We start from the raw sequence: 27,616 nt of genomic DNA on the forward strand, positions 1-27,616 counted from the left end.
CTCGTCCGGGATCCGTGCCACTGGGGGGGGGGGGGGGGGCTGTGGAGTCGGGGTGGGCGAATACGCGGTCCAGCACGTCTGGCGCCATGTTTTCCGGCGCAGCTTGTCCTGCGCTCGCGCGGCCCGTGATCCGGCCATTCTCCGGACGATCCGCTTGTGCTGGCCCCTCCCCGGTACTGCAACGGGCGAGGGATTCGCGCTGACCTCCCGTGAGGAATCTCCGTTGGCGCCGGCACAGCCTCAGGAACGGAGAATTCCACCAATTGTCCTTTCTTTCCGAATTTAATCTCATTTTTGGAAAGAAATAGCAAAGTGATAAATTTCTGAGAAAATATCGCAATAAATGGAAATGGATAAAGATGGAAATGAAGACAATTGTAGCCTGCAACCTGCTCCTGGGAGTGTTGTGACCCTGAGTTCATGGCTAGATTATAGAGCTCAGTGCAAAGTGAGTCATTGGTATTTATATGGAATACTTACTCAACCTTTGCATTAATAAACCCAAGGTTAAATTTATCAGAAAGCAAATTATAGTGTGTTTATATATCCCAGGAAAAGATGTTCATGTTGTCAGTGTTACAGCTGGACCCATTCCAGCTGCAGCCCATCCACATCTCAGACTAAATAAATGAATCTTTAACGTGATGCCAGTTGAAATGGCAGAGATAGCTTGCAGGCAGGGTGAGTGGCCAGACGTACTTCAGCCAGCCAGCGCGTGTGTGGCCTTTTTTGCAACCCTTGGATTCTAGTGATTGATATCAGTGATGTGGCTAAGGCTTAAACTGTGGCGCCGGCCAGCAAGAAGAAGGCAAACTTTTGGCGTCAGCAGCAAACTTGGTTTCAAAAACAAACAACAATAAATATCCCCTCCCCCGTGTCTCCTCCCTCTCTGGAGCGAGGTGGGTGTGGGGGCAGCTGGAAGCTGGAGAAAATGTAATGGCCCAGATCACAGGGATGAAGGGTCTTTAATGGCACAATGGTTTCGTCTCTTTTTAGGCAGGAACGCTGTGTGCCAGCTGCCGTCCCACTCAGTCTTGCCCTGCTCAGCAGCAGGGTTAGGATTCTAGTTGGGGTCAAGGATAAATGGCTTATTGAGTCTTGTACCAGCTGCTATATTTCTGCCAATGTGGTATTGGGGGGCCGGGGGGGGGGGGGGGGGGGGGGGGGGAGTAATGGGTGATTGTGGCATCCCTTGTAGGACTGGGAACTGGTGTTGGCCTTGACACCCACACACAACGCCCCCTATAGGACTGGAGACAGTATGAACCCTGACACCCACACACAACGCCCCTATAGGACTGGAGACAGTATGAACCCTGACACCCACACACAACGCCCCCTATAGGACTGGAGACAGTATGAACCCTGACACCCACACACAGCGCCCCCTCTAGGACTGGAAATAGCACCACCTCAAGCATCCACATACAGCGCCCTCTGTGGGACTGGAGGTGGCATCATCCCCGCTATGTGCGCACACAGTGCCTCTTATAGTACTGCATTAAATCAGGGGCTTCATTACATCGGGGGCTGGTTTGGCACACTGGGAAAAATAGCTGGCTTTCAAGGCAGGCCAGCAGCACGGTTCAATTCCCATGCCAGCCTCCCTGAACAGGTGCCGGAATGTGATAACTAGGGGCTTTTCACAGTAACTTCATTTGAAGCCTACTCGTGACAATAAGCGATTTTCATTTTCATTTTGTTTCATTACTGCTGCACTGTTTCAATCGATTAAAATTAAATCCACCCTTTCAAAATGCACCTTCCCAAATTAACTGTCTACTTCGTGTGAATTAAAGGGGCTGGCGTCAGCAGAAGACCGAATTAGGTCACATGTTTTGAAGTGTTGCTGATTGCTACAAACGAGGGGAAAAGGTTTCCCCCCCAAATCGACACGTGGACCTGCGATGGGGGATTGCGTTCTCTCTGGTACAAAGTGCTGCGGCCTTGATCAAGGCCAGTATTGGGCCTCCCATTATTTTGAACTCAAATCAGATCTGCAAAAGTCTCCCACGTCAGAAAATGGTCCTGCGCAGAGAGGAGGCCATTCAGTCACTGTGTCCCTGCCAGCTCTTTGAAAAAGCAATTCGTCCCCACCCTTCCCCCACAGCGCCCTGGAGGTTTTGGCTGTCTGACTTCATTTTAATGTAAAAAGAACAAAAACGGAAAAGGTTTCTTTTTCCTGTGAGGATCCCTGTTCCCTTGCTTAATATTTCTGAATTTTCTTTGTCCACACAGGTGCTTTTCTTATCCCATATTTTATCTTCCTGATTGGTGGAGGTCTGCCTGTTTTCTTCCTGGAAGTAGCGCTTGGTCAGTACACTTCCCAAGGGGGCATCACCTGTTGGGAGAAACTCTGTCCCATTTTCTCTGGTAAGTGGCAATGCTTAATATAACCTTGAGGCTCATGTCCTCCAGGGGTAGGAGGGGTGGGAAGGTGGGGGGGGGGGGGGGGGGGGGGGGCGGAGAGAGAGAGAGAGAGAGAGTAGGGGGAGGGGATAATCGAGAGAAAGGCCGAGGGAGGGTGGCCAAGAACACATCCAGAACAGATGGCTAGCTTGAAGTTTGTTCACCAAGGGTATCGAGGGACGAGGATCTACAGCAAGAGATTGGATTTGAGGCGTAGGTCAATATTGACCTGATTGAATACCCAAGTAGGCTTGAGTAGCCTCCTCCTTTTCCTGCCTTCCTATGATTGGGAAAATTGAATGGGAGATGAAGGACAATCGGAGCCCAGGTCTAATCTACCCTGTAATGGCTCATGCAACAAATCTGGTCTTGAATTGCTGTAGACGTTTGACTTGAAGTCAATGGAGAGCATTATTACAAAGAGTAAATCATTGCTCCACCCAATCCAGAGGTTAAGATTGACCCCCGACCCAACCCCAGATCATCAGTCTTTTTCAGATGTAATTCTTGGGATGTGGGCATTTCTGGTATGTCCAGCACTTACTGCCACCCCTTGGTACCCTTGAGAAGCTGTTTCTGAATCTTCTCCGGAACAGGTTTTACTATCTGACATAACTGAGTGTCTCACTACGCCACTTGCAGGGGCAGTTATGAGTGAAACACATTGATGTGGGGACTGAAGTCACATATAGGCCCCGACGGGATGCAGATGGCAGGTTTCCATCACAAACCTATTGGATTTTGACCTGATTTCAGGGTTACATTTAGTGTGACCAGAGTTTGAAACTTGAATTCCAATCCCCAGGTTGCGATTGCAAATTCAGCTTCCACTGGGTCATTAGTGCAAGCAGTTCGATAGCCCCCAACCCAATCCATTGTCCCTCCCTCACATACTCTCCCAGGGTCAATATCCAGCTAGGATTCACTGAGGACTCGGCTAGAGAAGAAGTATTACACTGTGACGTAGTCAGCACCCGATACCCCAGCGAGATTAGGGAGTAATCCCTGCGATATGTGTGTCACAGACCAGCATTTTGTGCCCATCCCCAGAACTGAGTGGTTTGCTCAACCATTTCAGAGGGCAATTCAGAGTCAACCACATTAGTACAGTGGTTAGCACTGTTGCTTCATAGCATCACGGTCCCAGGTTCGATTCCGGGCTTGGGTCACTGTCTGTGCGGAGTCTGCACGTTCTCCCCGTGTCTGCGTGGGTTTCCTCCCACAAGTCCCGAAAGACGTGCTTGTTAGGTGAATTGGACATTCTGAATTCTCTCTCTGAGCTGGAATGTGGCGACTAGGGGATTTTCACAGTAACCTCATTGCAGTGTTAATGTAAGCCTACTTGTAACAATAAAGATTATCATTATTGTAGATTTTCACACACTATTTGATCAGGAGTGGGTGTCGTGGGGGAATGAAGGGGTTAAGGAGGTGCCTAACGTTCATGGAGATTGGGAGAAGTGGACAAGGGGAAAGTGAGTTTTGAAGTGGGCAAGGAGGGATCAGTGGGCGGGCAATGGAATGTTAACTGTTTGCTTTCTTCCTTGTGAAAAAGAAAGATTATCTTGTGTCTTTGATTGGCTAGGAATTGGCTGCGCGTCTGTCATCATTGTCTCCTTGTTGAATGTTTACTACATCGTCATTCTGGCCTGGGGACTCTACTACCTCATCCAGACCTTTCAGGCTGAACTACCCTGGGCTAGATGTGGCCATAAATGGAACACTCCACATTGCATCGAGGACAAACTGCGGAAGAACCTCTCTCTCTGCATGACCTGCAATGGCAGCAACTTCACGTCACCCGTGACAGAATTTTGGGAGTAAGGAAAGCCAGCAATTCCATTCTCGTGTCTTTTTATATGAATCACATTTAGTCAAGATCAGGCCGCAATCATTGGGCTGATGAACTCTTCAGTTCCTATGAAAGGGGGCAGCTGCCACATTGTGCACCTTAGGTTGTTAAGTATGGCACCTTGGTGTGATGGTACGAAGCCTGTGTGTCCATTGCAATGTCAACCGCCCTTGGATTTGCTGCCCAACATGCGCAAAATGGGCTGAATGGCCTCTTTCTGTGCTGTATCACTGTGAACAGCAAACTGTACGGACAAGGTATAAAATCCAGACTGTGCCCCAGTTACAGAAGGTCCTGATGGTCACTGTCACATGTAAGACCCTGATGGACTCATATTCCTCAGCCCGCCTCATCCCTACCCCCCACCCCTGTCAGTCTTCTGATTGTCAGACCAATTTGGGAAGGTTTCTAACTCCAATTATCTCCTCATTTGGCCAATCTGCTCCTCTATTTTTCAATGTGGTGATCTCTGAACCCACCTTGTTATCCTTCAGCACTGACTCAACCAGTCCTCACTGGCTATCTACCTCCTCCATTTGGCTCAAACTTGCTCTCAACCCTCAATACCTTCCCCCTGAACCCAGCTCACTTTCTCGATGTGACAATGGCTGTGTCGGTGGCACTTTCTGCTCTTAACCCACTGCCTCAATCACATCAGGCCCCGTACACCCAGAGCGTGCTACCTGCCCACTCTGACCAGCATGGGCTCCCAGTGCTACCTGCCCACTCTGACCTGCATGGGCTCCCAGTGCTACCTGCCCACTCTGACCTGCATGGGCTCCCAGTCCAGTCCAATCCAACAATTAACTCAATTACAACATTTCCAAACTTGTTTTTAAATTTCTCCATGGCCTCACACTCCCCACCCTTTTCCTGGTAATCTCTTCCAGACCACCGAGATCTCTGCACTCTTCCAGTTTCGCCTCTTCAGCACCCCACATCCATCGCTCCACCATCGGCAGCCGTGCCTTCAGCTTCCTGGGTTGGCAACCTTTCATCAAACACCTCTGCTGCGTCCTCGAGTCTGGTTCTGTTCTTCCTGTGCTTCAACGTGTGAACTCTCCAGCTCGCCCATTGCTGACATCCCCTTCCAGTCTTTACACTGGGAACAAACCCAGATTAATACAAGCTGTAGAATCGAGGTCTCTCCCTCCTGCTTGGTATTCTACAACCCTCCGACTGAACATTGTGCATTAACCCCACGCCACGTCTCTTACTGTCTGTGGCTCGGTGTGCACACTGATCCTGCCTGAATGCCTTTCCAATGACCTCCCTTCAGAAAGGTGCCTTCTCTTCACTAACAGTCCAACATGTAGCTAGCTGTGGGTCCGGATTGGCAGCACTCCCATCCTGTACCATATTAAAGAACCAGTTGGGTTTTGACAACAGATTAGCATCTTACAGCATTCATCTATTTCTGTTGCTGGATTTAAGGAATTCTGTTTGCTCTTTGGTTTAAGTTTATGAAGCATTAAATTTTGGGTTAATATCCCAGCAGCAGAATAATTCGACCATTGGAGTGAGCACGGTGCAGCTGGTGGATTAAAACCCAATTCTTCACTTAGATCTGTGATATGAACAGCCTTCCTCTCCTCACTGTTAACAAAGATTCTGCCAGCACATTAACCTCTCCTTTCTCTTTCCAGATTTGATGAAGCAATCCTGTGTCTCCAACATTTTCTACATTTAATACAGATTTTAATTCATTTCTCCAACAAGAATGGGGAGTGAAACGAAAATGTTACCAGAGTACAACATGAAATCCACACACACAGTGCGGAAGTGGTTAAAACAGAGTAACAGAGAACTTTACTCTGTATCTAACCCCGTGCTGTACCTGTCCTGGGAGTGTTTGATGGGGACAGTGTAGAGGGAGCTTTACTCTGTATCTAACCCCGAGCTGTATCTGCCCTGGGAGTGTTTGATGGGGACACTATAGAGGGAGCTTTACTCTGTATCTAACCCCGAGCTGTATCTGCCCTGGGAGTGTTTGATGGGGACACTATAGAGGGAGCTTTACTCTGTATCTAACCCCGAGCTGTATCTGCCCTGGGAGTGTTTGATGGGGACACTGTGGAGGGAGCTTTACTCTGTATCTAACCCTGTCCTGTACCTTTCCTGGGAGTGTTTGATGGGGACAGTGTAGAGGGAGCTTTACTCTGTATCTAACTCCGTGCTGTACCTGTCCTGGGAGTGTTTGATGGGGACAGTGCAGAGGGAGCTTTACTCTGTATCTAACCCTGTGCTGTACCTGTCCTGGGAGCGTTTGATGCAATCACTGAATATCTCAGATTTCTATTCTCTAATGACTTCAAGTCATTGAAATTATATACATTTGAATATATATTTTTTTATATATATTTATTTATAGTTATTATAGTTTAATAAGTTGCTGTTTAAATTAAGTGGGGTTGTTTTTCAAATATAAGCACAGATGTTTTGAGATCAGTATGTACAACTATTTGTGTTTTCGCTGTTATCTTACAGTTATATTGCCTCTGTACCACTTGTAATGACAAGCCGGTGTCTTGTACAGTGGGCTGTGGGGTGCTCGAACTGCCCAATCAGCGGTCCAGACCACTAAACCGCGTAGATGAATGGGACAGGATCTATGTCACTCCATTCATTGGGAATCCTTAATAATCCTTTATCCTTGAATTTCCGAGGCCAATGCCAGGCTTCCTTATAGTGATGTCGAGATCACAAACAGAGTCAATTGGAAGTTGTTTTAACCCAAAGGTAGCCCTTGGCTATTTTGTTTTTTAATCTTTACCAAAAACATTTATTTTGCATGCCAGCTTCCCCCCCCCTCTTCCGAGGACCCCGTGGCATGCTCGCCTGCTTTCAGTGAGCATGTTAACAGCAGCAGTCCGAATTGAACTGTGTCCCGTGCCTTCATTTCACCTATTTGCTTCTCTCTCTGTTTTTTTTGCCCTCGAATAATATTGTTGTTTTTTCTCTCCCTCCCTCTCTACCTCTCCCTCTCTTTTTCTTCTCTCTCTGTCCTTCTCCCTCTGTCTCTGTTACTCTCTCTCTCTCCTCCCCACTCTTTCTCCATCTCTCTTTCCCTCTCTCCCTCTTTGAATCTGTCTCTGGCACTCTATCGCTCTCTTCCCCTCCTTCTCGGTCTCTATCTTTCCCATTCCCTCTCATCCTTTCCCACTCACTTTCATTCTCTTCCTCTCCTTCTCTCTCTCCCTCTCCCTCTTGACCCATGCCTCCTTTTCCCTCTTTTGCCCTCTCCCTGTTTCTCTCTCTCCCCCCTCGCTTTCCCAGGCGGAATGTGTTGGGCCTGTCCAGTGGTATTGACGAAATAGGTTCTCTGAGGTGGGAGCTGGCGCTCTGTCTCCTTGCTGCCTGGGTCGTTTGTTTTTTCTGCATTTGGAAGGGTGTCCGATCAACTGGAAAGGTGAGGCTGAAGATGTTTTAATGAATGGTTCACACCAGGTCCTTTATTTTTCACAGCCCTACCCCAGATCAGTTAACCTCTGCACTTGTCCCCACCTATTGCACAACATAACTACATTGGAATGTCTGAGATCACCAGAGGCACTAAATATGCACCCGCCGTCCGCCCCAACTCTGCAACTTCCTCGAGTACTGCACTCCCCCCGAGATCTCTCCACTCCCCCCGAGATCTCTCCACTCCCCCCGAGATCTCTCCACTCCCCCCGATATCTCTGCACTCCCCCCGAGATCTCTCCACTCCCCCCGAGATCTCTGCACTCCCCCCGAGATCTCTGCACTCCCCCCGAGATCTCTGCCATCTCCCCCCGAGATCTCTGCACTCCCCCCGAGATCTCTGCACTCCCCCCGAGATCTCTGCCATCTCCCCCCGAGATCTCTGCACTCCCCCCGAGATCTCTCCACTCCCCCCGAGATCTCTGCACTCCCCCCGAGATCTCTCCACTCCCCCCGAGATCTCTCCACTCCCCCCGAGATCTCTGCACTCCCCCCCGAGATCTCTGCACTCCCCCCGAGATCACTGCACTCCCCCCCGAGATCACTGCACTCCCCCCGAGATCTCTGCACTCCCCCCGAGATCACTGCACTCCCCCCGAGATCTCTGCACTCCCCCGAGATCACTGCACTCCCCCCGAGATCTCTGCACTCCCCCCCGAGATCACTGCACTCCCCCCGAGATCTCTGCACTCCCCCCGAGATCTCTGCACTCCCCCCGAGATCTCTGCACTCCCCCCGAGATCTCTGCACTCCCCCCGAGATCACTGCACTCCCCCCGAGATCTCTGTACACCCCCGAGATCTCTCCACTCCCCCCGAGATCTCTGCACTCCCCCCGAGATCTCTGCACTCCCCCCGAGATCTCTGCACTCCCCCGAGATCTCTGCACTCCCCCCGAGATCTCTGCACTCCCCCGAGATCTCTGCACTCCCCCCGAGATCTCTGCCATCTCCCCGAGATCTCTGCACTCCCCCCGAGATCTCTGCACTCCCCCCGAGATCTCTGTACTCCCCCGAGATCTCTCCACTCCCCCCGAGATCTCTGCACTCCCCCCGAGATCTCTGCACTCCCCCCGAGATCTCTGCACTCCCCCGAGATCTCTGCACTCCCCCCGAGATCTCTGCACTCCCCCGAGATCTCTGCACTCCCCCCGAGATCTCTGCCATCTCCCCGAGATCTCTGCACTCCCCCCGAGATCTCTGCACTCCCCCCGAGATCTCTCCACTCCCCCCGAGATCTCTGCACTCCCCCCGAGATCTCTGCACTCCCCCCGAGATCTCTGCCATCTCCCCCCGAGATCTCTGCACTCCCCCCGAGATCTCTGCACTCCCCCCGAGATCTCTGCCATCTCCCCCCGAGATCTCTGCACTCCCCCCGAGATCTCTCCACTCCCCCCGAGATCTCTGCACTCCTCCCGAGATCTCTGCACTCCCCCCGAGATCTCTGCACTCCCCCCGAGATCTCTGCACTCCCCCCGAGATCACTGCACTCCCCCCGAGATCTCTGCACTCCGCTCAGAAATTGGTTCATTCCGACTCCTTTTTTCCCAAAAGTGGCATAAAATGGACTCATTCCCCGTCCCCAATTTAACCGGTGCAATGTCACTAACCGGTGCAATGTCACTAACCGGTGCAATGTCACTAACCGGTGCAATGTCACTAACCGGTGCAATAAGTGACTAACCGGTGCAATGTGACTAACCGGTGCAATGTGACTAACCGGTGCAATGTGACTAACCGGTGCAATAAGTGACTAACCGGTGCAATGTGACTAACCGGTGCAATGTCACTAACCGGTGCAATGTGACGAACCGGTGCAATGTGACTAACCGGTGCAATGTCACTAACCGGTGCAATAAGTGACTAACCGGTGCAATGTGACTAACCGGTGCAATGTCACTAACCGGTGCAATGTCACTAACCGGTGCAATGTGACTAACCGGTGCAATGTGACTAACCGGTGCAATAAGTGACTAACCGGTGCAATGTGACTAACCGGTGCAATGTGACTAACCGGTGCAATGTGACTAACCGGTGAGTTTTGTCTCTTTATCTCAGCCACATTGCTGTGGGTCTGGTGTCACATGTAGGTCAGACCAGGTAAGGGCGGCAGATTTCCTTTCCAGGTGGGTTTTTACCAGCCCACTGATATTACCACTCCCCCACCGTCTTGCCCATTTTTAGCTAGTCTCAGTGATGGTGACCAAGATCACCCCAAAGTCCATCCAGTTCATTAATGTCCTTTAGGGAAGGAAATCTGCCGTCCTTACCCGGTCTGGCCTACATGTGACTCCAGACCCACAGCAATGTGGACTCTAAACTGCCCCCTGAAATGGCCGAGCGAGACACTCAGTTCAAGGGCAATTAGGGACGGGCAACAAATGCTGGCCTTGCAAGAGGCGCATTCATGCTATGAAAATTCTCACTCAACAAATATCAATCAGCAGGCTTCTGGAGGAGAGAATTCTAGATTTCACTTCCCATGGTGTGAACCCTTTAACAACCTAGCAGTAATTTTAATTGTCTGACCCCTTGTTCTGGACCATCCCTCACACATACACACACATGTACACACCACATACGTGACAGGAAATAGTTTCTATTCACCTTATTGAATAATTTTTTTCGACGCCTGATTAAATCACCCCTTAATCTTCTGCCCTCGAGGGAATGCAAACCTAGCTGTTTAACCGGGCCTCATAATTTAACCCTTTCAACCCCGGGCGCATCTGTCCTGCACGCCCTCGAAGGTCGGTATATTCTTCCTGAAGTGCGGGGGCCCAGAACTGAACCCTGTTCCTCCAGGTGGGGATCTGACTCAGCCTCTGTACAACTGAACCATCGCTTCATTCCCAACTGAAATCCGATCCCATTGAGTTAGAGGCCAACATTCCATTGGCCTCTTTGCTTATTTCCTCTCCCTGTCCAATGACGTTTCGCGATTTGCCCACGTGGACACTCCAATCTCTCTACTCCGCCAACTCCCTTCTCCCTCTTGCTTTGTGTTGATTGTATGGGCCCATTTGCTGCGGATATTTGTGATGATGTGATTAATCTGTATTCTTGTCTGGTTTCTTGTTCGCTGAACAGGTTGTTTATATCACTGCGACCTTTCCCTTTTTGATGCTGTTGGTGTTGTTGATCCGCGGAGTGACTTTGCCTGGAGCAGCTCAGGGAATCAAGTTTTATCTCTATCCTGATATGACACGCCTTGCTGATCCACAAGTGAGTATTGTGCCAGGGAACACACATGGGTTGCAACGTGCCCACCAAATCTCGCCACTTGCCCACAATGAACGTGGCCAATTCCACATGTGAGACGCCCTGACTGCATGTGCAGTTTTACTAAAATATTATCATTTTCACTGTCGCTGGGTCAGAATCCTGGAACTCCCTCCCTAACAGCACTGTGGGTGTACCTACACCACACAGACTGCAGCGGTTCAGGAAGGCAGCTAACCCCCTCCGCCACCTTCTGAAGGGCAGCTAGGGATGGGCAATAAATGCTGGGCCCAGCCAGCGACTAGATCCCATTGAATAATTTTTTGAAGGTTTTGAAACTTGCCTTTGTAACTGACTTCCACACCTACAATCTACTCCCCAAATTACACAGGAACTAAATCGTCTGGCCTAATATTTGCTGATGGTCAGAGAATGGGAATACAACGTGAGGGGCTGGTTTAGCTCACACGGCTAAATCGCTGGCTCTTAAAGCAGGCCAAGCAGGCCAGCAGCACGGTTCGATTCCCGTACCAGCCTCCCCGGACAGGCGCCGGAATGTGGCGACTAGGGGCTTTTCACAGTAACTTCATTGAAGCCTACTCGTGACAATAAGCCATTTTCATTTCATGTACACTCAGTCCAAACAAACAAGAAAATAATCCCAACATTCCTGGGAACTGTTGACGGAACTGGGTCCTGGCCCCAGTTGTTAAGAGTGCTGCCTGGCAATGAACTAATCTTTGGAGATGGTTGTGGTTCCAGCCTCAGATCCCAGGCTGTGCTGCCTGAACTGACCTTGGCCAGGGTAAGGATTACCCCTGGTTTGCCTCAGTGACCGGACACTATCTGGTAATGGGGAGCACCCACGTGAATGTCAAGTGGGGAGGGGATTTCCACACAGTGTGAGGCCCACCATGTTCAAACAGCTAGCCTATAGGGTAACGGCTGCTTGGACAAGCTGTGCTGTGGGCAGCACAGTAGCACAGTGGTTAGCACTGTGGCTTCACAGCGCCAGGGTCCCAGGTTCGATTCCCGTCTTGGGTCACTGTCTGTGCGGAGTCTGCACGTTCTCCTCGTGTCCCGAAAGACGTGCTGTTAGGTGAATTGGACATTCTGAATTCTCCCTCCGTGTACCCGAACAGGCGCCGGAATGTGGCGACTAGGGGCTTTTCACAGTAACTTCATTGCAGTGTTAATGTAAGCCTACTTGTGACAATAAAGATTATTTTAAAAAGGCAGTGTACACGAGGGAGTTGAACCCCAACACAAGCTGGAGACATGTAACCAGCCAATAAAAGGATTATGTATTGTATGTGTTTGAGCCTCTGGTTAATCAACAGTCTCCTTCCCTCTCCCCTCTCTCTCTTTCTCTCCCCTTCCCTCCCTTTCTCTCTCGTTCCCTCTCTCTCCCCCTCTCTCTCTATCCCATTCTCTCTCTCTCCCTCCCCCTCTCTCTCCCTCCCCCTCTCTTTCTCCCCCCTCTCTCATTCTCTCCCTCCCCTTCTCTCTCTCTCGTTCCCTCTCTCGCCCTCCCTCTCTTTCTCTCTCGTTCTCTACCCCTCTCTCTCTCTCTCCCCCTCTCCGTCCCCTCTCCCTCTGCATCTCTCCCTCTCTCCCTCCCCCTCCCTCCCTCTCTCTTCCCTCCCTCTCTCTCTCCCTCCCTCTCTCTCTCCCTTCCCCCCCTCTCGTTCTCTCTCTCCCCTTCTCTCTCCCTCCCTCTCTCTCTCCCTCCCTCTCTCTCTCCCTTCCCCCCTCTCTCTCCCTTCCCCCTCTCGTTCTCTCTCCCCTTCTCTCTCCCTCCCTCTCTCTCTCTCCCTTCCCCCCTCTCTCTCTCTCCCTCTCTCGTTCTCTCTCTCTCTCTCTCCCTCCCTCTCTCTCCCTCTTTCTCTCTCTCCCTCCCCCCCCCCCCCCCCCCCCCCCCCCCCCACCTCTCTCTCGTTCTCTCTCTCTCTCTAGGTATGGATTGATGCAGGAACTCAGATCTTCTTTTCTTATGCAATCTGCTTGGGAGCGATGACGTCACTGGGAAGTTACAACAAATACAAATATAACTGTTACCGGTACGTGATGAAGTCCGAGGGAGATTGTCAGACTGGGAGGGGAGGGTGGTGGGTGATGGGAAAAGAAAAAGAAAAATGGGTCTTGTTCACGGAGGTCCTGTTCTACCACCTTATTAACTTGATGCATCAATTATGACATATGTACAAATAGGGACTGTTTGCTCCTCGGATGTCTCAACAGCGGCACCAGTTTTGTATCGGGCTTCGCGATATTTTCCATCCTTGGCTTCATGGCTCAAGAACAAGGGGTGGACATAGCAGATGTGGCTGAGTCAGGTACGATCAGCACCCAGCACAACTGGCAACATAATGAAACTACGCAACTTAGAGATTTGATCAGTCTTTAATCATTATATTTGTAGCATGCGTAATCCTAGCTTTGCTGTATGAGTTGATCCTTTGTCTGATTTTAACCGGCGTTTGCACCCGCCCAGATTTTCAGACAAATAACTAATAAAGGGGGTGTTCGTCTACTGCCCACCCGTCACAGTACGCTGTGTCCCCGAAACTCTCCCTCCTTTAGTCAGCAGCAGGGGCTCCCCTCTAGTGTCAGTGGTCAGGTTGTGATGCCAGTGTTAATGGAGGCTTCACCGACTACCCAGCATCTCTCTCTCTCGATTGCCACTTGTTGGCAAACCTTCAAATACCTTGTGGTTGTTTCTACCTGGCAGTGTGGCACTGCCATGTTGGTGTACTCTGGGGGCATCTGGATTGTTCCCAATCCCCACTTACTCCCTCTCCAGCCCTGGGCAGCAGCAACGTCTGGTTGGGGTGGGCAAGATTGTGCATTTTCCTCTATTCCCGCTCCCCTGGGTTGATGACAAGAGGGGAGGGGGTAGACAGCAATGTCGCCATCCCCAGGCACCTACACTCCACCCTTACTGCCCCTCCTCACTGTCCAATCGCCTCTGCTGGATAGAAACAGGCTGCTTGGTGATGCCCCTGTTGAGGAATAGCCCAATTGTCTTGGTTTTTAATTGCCTTTGGAGTGGCCCCCTGTTGTTGGTCCCTGTCCCAGCAGTGTGCTTATTATGGATCAATCGTGACTGGTTTCTATGGCAACTGCTCAATTCGTTTCCACGTAGTTCCATGAATCTGCCATCGCGTAATTCAACCTCCCAGTTAGTAGCTCGGTGCGGGCTCAGACAGCAGGTGTGACCTGATCACCTGAACAATCCCAACGGAGCTTTGGTCATCAGCCTTCGAGGAGGCCGGACAGTCCCATGTCAAGACAATGAGTGATGGGGTCACCACTTTTCTCGGATCACCTTCGTCACTTGGGTTGTAGTTTGAACCACACTGGGAAATGGTTGACTCCTCACTCCCTCCTCATATATGGGCAAGGATTACAGCAACAACTTGCACTTCAAGATTACATTTGTGTGATTAGTGCTGAGGGGCATTCATGGAGACAGTGCAGAGGAAGCTTTACTCTGTAGCTGTCCTGGGAGTATTTGATGGGGACAGTGTAGAGGGAGCTTTACTCTGTATCTAACCCCGTGCTGTACCTGTCCTGGGAGTATTTGATGGGGACAGTGTAGAGGGAGCTTTACTCTGTATCTAACCTCGTGCTGTACCTGTCCTGGGAGTGCTTGCTGGGGACAGTGTAGAGGGAGCTTTACTCTGTATCTAACCCCGTGCTGTACCTGTCCTGGGAGTGTTTGATGGGGACAGTGTAGAGGGACTTTACTCTGTATCTAACCCCGTGCTGTACCTGTCCTGGGAGTGCTTGATGGGGACAGTGTAGAGGGAGCTTTACTCTGTATCTTCAGGGCAGCACAGTAGCACACATGGCTAGCACTGTGGCATCACAGCTCCAGGGTCCCAGGTTCGATTCCCGGCTTGGGTCACTGTCTGTGCGGAGTCAGCACATTCTCCCCGTGTCTGTGTGGGTTTCCTCCGGGTGCTCCAGTTTCCTCCCATGGTCCAAAGACGTGCAGGTTAGGTGGATTGGTTTAAATTGCCCTTAGTGTCCAAAAAAGGTTAGATGGGATTATTGGGTTATGGGGATAGGGTGGAAGTGAGGGCTTAAGTGGGTCGATGCAGACTCGATGGGCCGAATGGCCTACTTCTGCACTGTATGTTCTGTGTATCTAACCCCGTGCTGTACCTGTCCTGGGAGTGTTTGATGGGGACAGTGTAGAGGGAGCTTTACTCTGTATCTAACCCCGTGCTGTACCTGTCCTGGGAATGTTTGATGGGGACAGTGTAGAGGGAGCTTTACTCTGTATCTAACCCTGTGCTGTACCTGTCCTGGGAGTGTTTGATGGGGACAGTGTAGAGGGAGCTTTACTCTGTATCTAACCCCGTGCTGTACCTGTCCTGGGAGTGTTTGATGGGGAGACTGGTGTTACATCACTGAGGTCAACAATAAATCACCCAAATGGAATGGACTGAAAGCTATCCACACCCTGAAGCATGACATTCTTGCTCAGTTTCCCCCCCCCCCCCCCCCACCAATATTTCTTGTTTGTCCAGTTCGCTCCGAGCCCTCTCCTGACCAGGGTGGCGGTTTGAGTGAATTTGCAGCAATAGCTGGGGGAAGGGGCGAGGACAGTGTCAGGTCAGACATGAGTGGAAAAATCTTGTGGGTGGGGCGTGACCCTTCGGCAATCCCCAGCCAAGGAACTTTAAACCATGAGCAGATTGAAGCCTGGAGATGGAGTTAACTGTTACCCAGAATAACCTCCCCGAGCCTCAGAATGCTGAGAAATCACTGAGGTTAAATTAACATCAAAGAATAAAGGAGGGACTTAGTGATTGCCAACAGAAACACGGCAGAATTTGATCATCACGATTGTGCCTTTTGTGACTGTCTAATATCTCCCATAGCACGCAAAGGCAGGTCCTTCAGGCAGATTTTTTTTTGAGGGATTTATTTTCAAAACAATGTGTACATTAGAATATTCAGTCAGATTCAAAACCACTATTTCAGGTACCTGTTTTCTTCACTCCAAATCAATTATCGATTTGACGTCACTCTAAACATTATTGCCAATTGCTACCTTGAAGTCGCTGCCCCAAACGTTTAAAAGTACTTACAGGAGCGCTGAATTCTGAATCGCGATTAGTCTGAAAGATCTCCAACTGCACCTTGCGGTCGGAAAAATTGCAATTTTTGCTGGCGTTCTGAGGAAATTAATTTTCTGTTTCCTCTCTGTTTATTGGCCTGGCAACACGGAGTCAATCCGGGGTCAGTCCCATCCACAATTCAACCAGTAGATTCAACAAATTTTCATTAATTATTTCAACCCTGCTCATTTCACCTTGCATGGGGAGTTTCTCTGTAAATACAACTTCTGTGCCACTCCCCCGTAATGTTCATTCAGGCCCAGAGCTCCAGCATTCCCATTCCCAATGTCCAGTCACTGAGGCTTCCCCTCTCACAAACTCTTCCTGTTGCCTTTCTGCCCAAATTAACAAAGGCCCACTCCAGGCTGTCAAAGGTGTTCCCTCCCCTCACTGCTCAGGCAGGTTGAAGCGGAGAAGGACCTGCGATGGGGGCCACCTCCCCGAGTTCAGCCCTGCCCTCATTGACTCTCTGGTTACCTTCTCCACAACCAGCTGGTCTTTTACCCTCTGAAAGGCCAGCGGCATGGTGTTAAATTCAACATCCCCTCCCCCATCGCCACCCTGCCCTCCTCCCCCATCGCCACCCTGCCCTCCTCCCCCATCACCACCCTGCCACCTCCCCCATCACCACCCTGCCCTCCTCCCCCATCACCACCCTGCCCTCCTCCCCCATCACCACCCTACCCTCTTCCCCATCACCACCCTGCCCTCCTCCCCCATCACCACCCTGCCCTCCTCCCCCATCACCACCCTGCCCTCCTCCCCCATCACCACCCTGCCCTCCTCCCCCATCACCACCCTGCCCTCCTCCCCCATCGCCACCCTGCCCTCCTCCCCCATCGCCACCCTGCCCTCCTCCCCCATCGCCACCTGCCCTCCTCCCCCATCACCACCCTGCCCTCCTCCCCCATCACCACCCTGCCACCTCCCCCATCACCACCCTGCCCTCCTCCCCCATCACCACCCTGCCACCTCCCCCATCACCACCCTGCCCTCCTCCCCCATCACCACCCTGCCACCTCCCCCATCACCACCCTGCCCTCCTCCCCCATCACCACCCTGCCCTCCTCCCCCATCACCACCCTGCCACCTCCCCCATCACCACCCTGCCCTCCTCCCCCATCACCACCCTGCCCTCCTCCCCCATCACCACCCTGCCCTCCTCCCCCATCACCACACTGCCACCTCCCCCATCACCACCCTGCCCTCCTCCCCCATCACCACCCTGGGGGCAGAATTCACTGCTCTCTCTGTCGCTGATTTACTAACTGGGAGAGGTGTTCATATAAATGAATTGTGTGCGTGTGTGTCTGCACATGTGTGGCTGCATGTGTGTGTCTGTATGTTTACATCCGTGTGTGTCTGTGTTTACATCCGTGTGTGTCTGTGTTTACATCCGTGTGTCTGTGTTTACATCCGTGTGTGTCTGTGTTTACATCCGTGTGTCTGTGTTTACATCCGTGTGTGTCTGTGTGTTTACATCCGTGTGTGTCTGTGTTTACATCTGTGTGTGTCTGTGTGTTTACATCCGTGTGTGTCTGTGTTTACATCTGTGTGTGTCTGTGTGTTTACATCCGTGTGTGTCTGTGTGTTTACATCCGTGTGTGTCTGTGTGTTTACATCCATGTGTGTGTGTTTACATCCGTGCGTGTGTGTTTACATCCGTGTGTCTCTGTTTATATCTGTGTGTGTCTGTGTTTACATCCGTGTGTGTCTGTGTGTTTACATCCGTGTGTGTCTGTGTGTTTCCATCTGTGTGTGTGCCTATGTGTCTTTACGTCTGCATGTGTACCTCTGTGTTTCTCTGTGCGCCTGTGTGTGCATCTGTGTGCATGTGCGTTTTCTGTGTGCATTTGTCTGCCTCTGGTTTTCTGTGGTGTGCATGTCTTTGCACATGTCCATGTGTGTGTGCACGTCTGAATGTGTGTGTACATCTGCTTGTTTCTGTTTGTGTTTCGGGCCTTTTTGGGATTGTCTGACTCACCACCTATGTACTCACTCACACACACACTCACACATCACTCACACTCACACATACACTCACACACACAGACACTCACTCACACATACACTCACACTCACACATACACTCACACACACAGACACTCACTCACACATACACTCACTCACACATACACTCACACTCACATACACTCACTCAAACATACACTCGCACATACACTCACACACACACACACTCACACATCACTCACACATACACTCACACTCACACATACACTCACACACACAGACACTCACTCACACATACACTCACACTCACACATACACTCACACACACAGACACTCACTCACACATACACTCACTCACACATACACTCACACTCACATACACTCACTCAAACATACACTCGCACATACACTCACACTCACAGATACACTCACACATACACTCACTCACAGATACACTCACACATACACTCACACATACACACACATACACTCACACTCACACATACACTCACACATACACTCACACTCACACATACACCCACACATACACTCACTCACACATACACTCACTCACACATACACTCACTCACACATACACTCACACATACACTCACTCACAGATACACTCACACATACACTCACTCACACATACACTCACACATACACTCACTCACAGATACACTCACACATACACTCACTCACACATACACTCACTCACACATACACTCACACATACACACACTCACACATACACTCACTCACACATACACTCACACATACACTCACTCACACATACACTCACTCACACATACACTCACACATACACTCACACATACACTCACTCACAGATACACTCACACATACACTCACTCACACATACACTCACACATACACTCACACATACATACACATTCACACTCACACATACACACACACACAGACACTCACTCACACATACACTCACACTCACACATACACTCACACTCACATACACTCACTCAAACATACACTCGCACATACACTCACACTCACACATACACTCACACATACACACACATACACTCACACTCACACATACACTCACACATACACTCACACAAACATACACTCGCACATACACTCACACATACACTCACACATACATACACACACATACACTCACACTCACACATACACTCACACATACACTCACTCACACATACACTCACTCACACATACACTCACACATACACTCACTCACACATACACTCACACATACACTCACTCACACATACACTCACTCACACATACACTCACTCACACATACACTCACTCACACATACACTCACTCACACATACACTCACTCACAGATACACTCACTCACACATACACTCACTCACACATACACTCACTCACACATACACTCACTCACACATACACTCACACATACACTCACTCACACATACACTCACTCACAGATACACTCACACATACACTCACTCACACATACACTCACTCACACATACACTCACTCACACATACACATACACTCACTCACACATACACTCACTCACACATACACTCACACATACACTCACTCACACATACACTCACTCACACATACACTCACTCACACATACACTCACTCACACATACACTCACTCACACATACACTCACACTCACACATACACTCACTCACACATACACTCACTCACACATACACTCACTCACACATACACTCACTCACACATACACTCACACTCACACATACACTCACACATCACTCACACATACACTCACTCACACATACACTCACACATACACTCACTCACACATACACTCACTCACACATACACTCACACTCACACATCACTCACACATACACTCACTCACACATACACTCACACTCACATACACTCACACATCACTCACACATACACTCACTCACACATACACTCACTCACAGATACACTCACACATACACTCACTCACACATACACTCACTCACACATACACTCACACATACACTCACTCACAGATACACTCACACATACACTCACTCACACATACACTCACTCACACATACACTCACTCACACATACACTCACACATACACTCACTCACACATACACTCACTCACACATACACTCACTCACACATACACTCACACATACACTCACTCACACATACACTCACTCACACATACACTCACTCACACATACACTCACTCACACATACACTCACTCACACATACACTCACACATACACTCACTCACACATACACTCACTCACAGATACACTCACTCACAGATACACTCACACATACACTCACTCACACATACACTCACTCACACATACACTCACACTCACATACACTCACTCAAACATACACTCGCACATACACTCACACTCACACATACACTCACACATACACTCACTCACAGATACACTCACACATACACTCACTCACACATACACTCACTCACACATACACTCACACTCACATACACTCACTCAAACATACACTCGCACATACACTCACACTCACAGATACACTCACACATACACTCACTCACACATACACTCACTCACAGATACACTCACACATACACTCACTCACACATACACTCACACATACACTCACTCACACATACACTCACACATACACTCACTCACACATACACTCACACTCACAGATACACTCACACATACACTCACTCACACATATACTCACTCACAGATACACTCACACATACACTCACTCACACATACACTCACTCACAGATACACTCACACATACACTCACTCACAGATACACTCACACATACACTCACTCACACATACACTCACTCACACATACACTCACACATACACTCACACATACACTCACACATACACTCACTCACACATACACTCACTCACACATACACTCACTCACACATACACTCACACATACACTCACTCACACATACACTCACACATACACTCACACATACACTCACACATACACTCACTCACACATACACTCACTCACACATACACTCACTCACACATACACTCACACATACACTCACTCACACATACACTCACACATACACTCACACATACACTCACTCACACATACACTCACTCACAGATACACTCACACATACACTCACTCACACATACACTCACTCACACATACACTCACACTCACATACACTCACTCAAACATACACTCGCACATACACTCACACTCACAGATACACTCACACATACACTCACTCACACATACACTCACTCACAGATACACTCACACATACACTCACTCACACATACACTCACACATACACTCACTCACACATACACTCACACTTACACTCACTCACACATAGACTCACACTCACAGATACACTCACACTCACACATACACACTCAGATACACACAGATAAACACAATCACATATAGAATCGCACACTCACGGATCCAATCACACGCATACACACACTCACACATCCTCACAGATACATACACACTCACAGATACACACTCACTTCCTCGCACACACACTGACACTCAGACACACCATGAGATTGGCCGATGTGCTGAGCTGAGCTATTTCATATCTGTTGCAATGAAACACTGAATTTCCAGAGGGATTGTAAAGCTTTGTGTCTGAAATGTCCTCATTGGGGAGCACGCTTTCACACAATCAGACAGCACAGGCCACCCGCTCCATTGTGACTGTGCTAGCTCTTTGAAGGGGCTATCCAATTAGATTCACCTCATCTTATTTATCGATCCTTTTGAAATCTTTTATTGAATCTCCTTTCAGGCAGCACTGTGTAAAAAATATTTCCCATCTCCAGCACCAATTGTTCAAGGCACTGTCGCCTTAAATCTGTGTCCCTTTGGGCTGTTCTACCCCCTCAGTGAGAGCATTTTACAAAGAGAGAGTGAGCTCTGCATTGTAGCCGTGAGACTTATTGAATTACTGGCTGCAGTCACATTCTGAGCCATTGACTGGAGTAGTTGCTGGTTGGCTGAACTCTGTGGAAGGTTCTAGCATTTCCCTCCCAGACTCTGTCGATTCGGATCATGGCCTGACATTCACCCCAGGACATGAACGCTGTCATCGGGAGATCTGAAGGTGATTGGTTTACTCCTTAGGCCCCCCCCCCCCCTCTTTCACCCCCAATCCAACCCCTTTAACATACACCAACCACCCCTCCCCACCCAAACCCCTCAGCGCCCACCCATCCCCCAACAGCCCCCTCCACGTTCACCCCTCTCCCACCAACCCCTCCCATCCAAGAGAGGTTCTTTCAACCTCGTGAGAAAGTTTTAAACGCACACGGTTTCCAGAGATGAGGCCGCAATTACCTACAACCAATTACTGAGCACACCTCACTGCGGCAGTCACCCCCGCCCTCCCCGGCGTAACTGCCGTCACGTGCAACACAAATTAACAACCGGCATCATTAAATTCAGAACATGTCTCAGTGGCCGACCTGGGAAGTTTGAAGTGTGGACTGTGAGTTCTGTCAATCTTTTAGTTCCGTAAACGCCGGAGCAAAGAGAGCACAGGAATACCCCCGGTTAATCATTCTCTGTACTTCTCACTCTGGGCATGTCGGCGCTGGACTTCCACGTTCCTCGCGAGATTCCGGAATGTTCCCGACCTGTGAAGCTGACCTCCGAGTAGAAGTGTAAACAATTCCTCACGCGGTCCAGAATAAAAAGAGACAGCACGAAAATGTTTTCTTCCCTGTTGTAGCCGGATGGGGTGGGGTAAGGAGGGGGCGGTTGGGGAGGGGGGGGGGGGGGGGGGGTGTGGACACCACCATTTCAACACTCCTTACCATAGTGAATGTGTACCGAACCTCCCATCACACCCCGGAATGACGTTGACCTTTGCGATAGAGGCCCTTCAGCCCGCCTGCTCCGTGCTGCTGTTTCTGCTGCCCACGAGCCCTGGTGAGATAGTAGGGTGCAGCCGGTGACGTGGGGTGGACTGATCCCAGGTTTAAGCTTGAAGTTAAAAAAGGGGAGTTTGAAACGGGTGATACGCATGCTAGCCTATGTTTAAGAGTTTGTGCTATGATTTAAAGTACCTGTGTATTTTTGTGATATGAAATTACATGATCATTTAGTGCCTCTTGTAACCCCTCCTCTCCTCACCTCCCCCCTTATTTCTCCCCCCCCAAACCCCCCACCCCCCCATCTCTCTGCATTTGCCTCCTTCTAGGTCCTGGTTTGGCATTCATCGCTTACCCTAAGGCAGTGAGCATGATGCCGTGGCCTACATTCTGGGCTGTCTTGTTTTTCGTAATGCTGCTGCTCCTCGGATTGGACAGTCAGGTCAGTTTGAACTGGTAGGGGGTCATGTATCTAAAATCATGAAGAGTAACCGGCTCTCCGCGGTTAGCGGGGGAGGTGGCGAGGTTTGGGTGGGAGAGGGCTGAGGTTCTCTCCCTCTCTCTTTTCTCTCTCTCTCTCTCCACCCATTATAAAGGCGAGAGAGAATTTCCATCTGGTTTTGAGAGTGTTTGCACCCCCACCCCCCCACCCACACACACGCCCTCCCTCCAGCCGCGTTCCCATTGGGGATTTTTTTTTCACGCCGTGCAACTTTCCTCGGCACTTTTTGTCCTAACCAAGGGCCGGAGAATCTGTCCCGACGTTTCATGCACCTCATTTTGCCATTGAGCCAAGTTGGTGGGATAACTGGTGGCTTGTGTTTGCAGTTTACAGGCTGTGATTCTGCCCCCAGCCCATCCGCCCACTCGGGGATGTTTCAGAAACCCCCCCCAGGCACCACCCCCAGGCCCCACCAGCACCGTTAAACTGTGCCATCTGCTGCCAGTATATTGGGGGCTGCTTTCCATCCACCAGTCATGGGAGCGCTGGTGGTGAATCTTGCCCCAACATCTGTCGCAACTAGACCAACAGATTGGGGTTCACCGTGTCCATCACACGTGTTTCTCTGCCTCACGCGTGTTTCTCTGGGTCGCGCGTGTTCCCGCACGTGTGTCTGGTTTGGCGGCATCCACACACGCGTCTTTCAATCTGTGTGTTCCTACACGCGTGTCTCGCAGTCAGCGTGTGCTCTCCCGCGTTTCTCTGGGTCGTGTGTGTTCCCACACGCGTGTCTGGTTTGGCGTGTGCTCACACGCACATCTCTGGGTCTTCATGTGCCCACGCGCATGTCTCTGAGTCAGCGTGTGCTCTCGCGCGTTTCTCTGGATCGTGTGTGTTCCCACACGCGTGTCTGGTTTGGCGTGTGCCCATCCATATTTCTCTGGGTCGTCATGTGCCCACGCACATGTCTCTGAGTCAGCGTGTGCTCTCCCACATTTCTCTAGGTCGTGTGTGTTCCCACACGCGTGTCTGGTTTGGCCTGTGCCCACACATATATCTGGGTCATCATGCGCATACGCACACACACCTGTCCAGGTGCTCTTGGATGTCCTTCATAGGTTCATATGTGCATGCATGTGCATTTGAACACACGTGGATGTGTGATTGTATGTGGATACCTCTGCGTGTGTGTGTGTGCTGATCCCATCAGTGCAAACTAGGTGTAACATGCCTCCACGCAGGACGCCTCTGCTCACAAACATCAAACATACATGGCTTGGTCAGTTAAATCACACATGGCTTCAGCCCCCTCTTGTTCGCTGTCTCCATTGGGAGCTTTTTGTTTTATTTCTTTTCAACAAGCCAATGGCAAATAAGTAACTAAAGACCAGATCAGAACCCCCTCTCCCACCTCCACAGCCTTGTGAGGAGATTTGTGGGGAACAATTAATTCTGTTTTCGATGAGGGAACGGGGAACAGACTGAGTACCTTACCTCGGCTGCTCGGAGGGAAGAGGGAGACGGGTTGTAATGAGCTCAGGCTGCGAGTGCAGTGGTGTTAAATACAAATACAATGAAAACTGTGTGTGGTGTTTGCCAGTCTGTGAGGTCTGAACGGTTTTGCACAGAGGCTTCTGGGAATTGGCCGAGTCACTTGGCATGTAGTTAATTATTGTACATCACATCCTGTTTAATTTGTGTGGACAGGTAAGTGACTGTTAGCTACTTTTGTTCTTTGTTTTTTGAGGGTGGGGCTGGTTATCTTTGACTGGTTTGAGCGGTGTTTGTACCTGGAGCTATTTTTAATCTGCTCTAAATCAGCCTGTTTCACGCAGCTGGAAGCCGGGGTGGGAACGCCTCACCTGTGATGGCCTTTGCAGCTGAATAACGCATCGCTTCCCCCTGCCCCGTGGCTGCTCAGGATCACCTCATCGGGGCAGCATTCGGCCAACAGGTCTGAGAGCTCCAGGAACCCCATCGAATGGCAAAAGAGGGGCATAATAAAACCTCTGATCCGCCTGTAATAGACAGCCAAGCTGGAAGTATTTACCCAGTCTTACAGGGGCTGGTTTAGCTCACTGGGCTAAATCGCTGGCTTTTAAAGCAGGCCAGCAGCGCGGGTTCGATTCCCGTACCAGCCTCCCCGGACAGGCGCCGGAATGTGGCGACTAGGGGCTTTTCACAGTAACTTCATTGAAGCCTACTCGTGACAATAAGCCATTTTCTTTCATTTCATTCATTTCTTTTCCTGATGTGTACCCAGAACAGGTGCTGGAGGCACAGCTCCAGATACCATTCACCTCCGTCTTTACCCATTATCAAGTGGGATTAGCATTCAGATTTTATTCCCCCCCCCCCCCCCTCCCCCACTGACTTCAAAGGTCAAAGAGGCAAATGGTGTGAAAACACATGCTGTAAATTATATTTACTTAAAGGTGTAACTTTGATAAAACACAAGTCAGTCATGAATTGCCTGTTGCATCTCATTGAGCATTCACAGGAAACCCGTCAGTTCCAACTCAAACCTTTAACTTTTGGCGCTTGCCCTTGGGTCCAAACCTGGCAAATGTGAGAGTCGCATATGGAATGGTTTTGGATTCTCAAACTCTCAGAAACGTATTATCAGCTCCAGTGCATTGGGGACAGATTTATAAAATGGGGACAGTGTAGAGGGAGCTTTACTCTGTATCTAACCCCGTGCTGTCCCTGTCCTGGGAGTGTTTGATGGGGACAGTGTAGAGGGAGCTTTACTCTGTATCTAACCCCGTGCTGTACCTGTCCTGGGAGTGTTTGATGGGGACAGTATAGAGGGAGCTTTACTCTGTGTCTAACCCCGTGCTGTACCTGTCCTGGGAGTGTTTGATGGGGACAGTGTAGAGGGAGCTTTACTCTGTATCTAACCCCGTGCTGTACCTGTCCTGGGAGTGTTTGATGGGGACAGTGTAGAGGGAGCTTTACTCCCTGTGTTGTAGCCATTCCCCGCAATCAGGTGTACCACTTTAATAATAGAGATGAATTGAAATGGATGCTAATCAAATGAAATTTAACTCTCACTGTTTTCTAATTCCACTGAGTTTGCAGGTTTGTTAATGTTAAATCCTCCAGTTAAGATTAAGTTAATCTTGGTGTACCTGCTCTACCTAAATGAAGTCCAGTCCTAGAGTGTTCCTCACAGGCAGCCTGTTCGATATGAGGGATATCCCCTCAACACCCCACCATTTCTCACCTCCCTCTGCAGGCTCTCCCTCAGTCCCTCTCATTTTGTCCTCTCCTCTCCTCGCTCCCTCCTGTCCACTTCTCTCTCTTCTCCTCTCCTCTACACTCCTCTCTTCTCCTCTCCTCTCTTGTCCTCTCCTCTTTCTCCTCTCTCTTCTCCTCTCCTCTTCCTTCTCTCCTCTACACTCCTCTCTTCTCCTCTCTCGTCCTCTCCTCTTTCTCCTCTCCTCCCCTACTCTCCTCTCCTCTTTCCCCTCCTTTCTCCTCCCCTCTCTCTTCTCTCCCCTGTCCTCTCGTCCCCTCCCCTCCCCTCTCTCCTTTCTCCTCCCCTCTCTCCTCTCGTCCCCTCCCCTCCCCTCTCTCCTTTTTCCTCCCCTCTCCCCTTCTCTCTCTGCCTTGCGAACAGGTGGACTTCCATTCACTGGCCCCTGCAGTGTCTGCCCCTGTGGACATGGGTCCGCAGGACAGGAGTTCTATCTGATTCCTTGGGATGTTTGACAATAGTACTGACTGTCAGTGGCTGGAGTGTGGGGTCGGGGGGAGGTTTGTGGGCTGGGGGGGGGGGGGAGGAGTTTGGGGGGTAGAGTGCTGGGTTTGGGTGGTGGGTGTGTGGTTTGGGGTGAGGGGGTAGGTTTGGGTGGTGGGTATGCAGGGGCTGGTTTAGCACCGGGCTAAATCGCTGGCTTTGAAGGCAGACCAAGGCAGACCAGCAGCACGGTTCGATTCCCGTATCAGCCTCCTCGAACAGGCACCGGAATGTGGCGAATAGGGGCTTGTCACAATAACTTCATTTGAAGTCTACTTGTGGCAATAAGTGATTTTCATTTCATTTCATGCGGTATGGGGTGTGAGGGGATAGGTTTGGGTGCTGGGTATGGGGTGAGGGGATAGGTTTGGGTGGTGGGTATGGGGTGAGGGGGGAGGTTTGGGTGGTGGGTATGGGGTGAGGGGGGAGGTTTGGGTCCTGGGTATGGGGTATGGGGTGAGGGGGGAGGTTTGGGTGGTGGGTATGGGGTGAGGGGGGAGGTTTGG

General features: G+C 50.2%; 1 protein-coding gene across 1 annotated transcript in view; it reads left to right on the forward strand.

The window, feature by feature from the left end:
• The window catches only part of LOC119973631 (sodium- and chloride-dependent taurine transporter-like), a gene marked incomplete at its 5' end in the record, with an annotated part of 85,620 nt that overhangs the window by 31,791 nt on the left and 26,213 nt on the right, over positions 1–27,616 (forward strand). Inside the window, 7 exons of the mRNA XM_038812012.1 lie at positions 2,239–2,373; positions 3,995–4,229; positions 7,538–7,670; positions 10,812–10,946; positions 12,900–13,003; positions 13,155–13,279; positions 23,256–23,368. Coding sequence (XP_038667940.1) covers positions 2,239–2,373; positions 3,995–4,229; positions 7,538–7,670; positions 10,812–10,946; positions 12,900–13,003; positions 13,155–13,279; positions 23,256–23,368 — 980 coding nt within the window. The remainder of the gene's footprint in view (positions 1–2,238; positions 2,374–3,994; positions 4,230–7,537; positions 7,671–10,811; positions 10,947–12,899; positions 13,004–13,154; positions 13,280–23,255; positions 23,369–27,616) is intronic.

The sequence above is a fragment of the Scyliorhinus canicula genome, chromosome 11 (assembly GCF_902713615.1).
Source record: "Scyliorhinus canicula chromosome 11, sScyCan1.1, whole genome shotgun sequence".
NCBI classification, from domain to species: domain Eukaryota; kingdom Metazoa; phylum Chordata; class Chondrichthyes; order Carcharhiniformes; family Scyliorhinidae; genus Scyliorhinus; species Scyliorhinus canicula.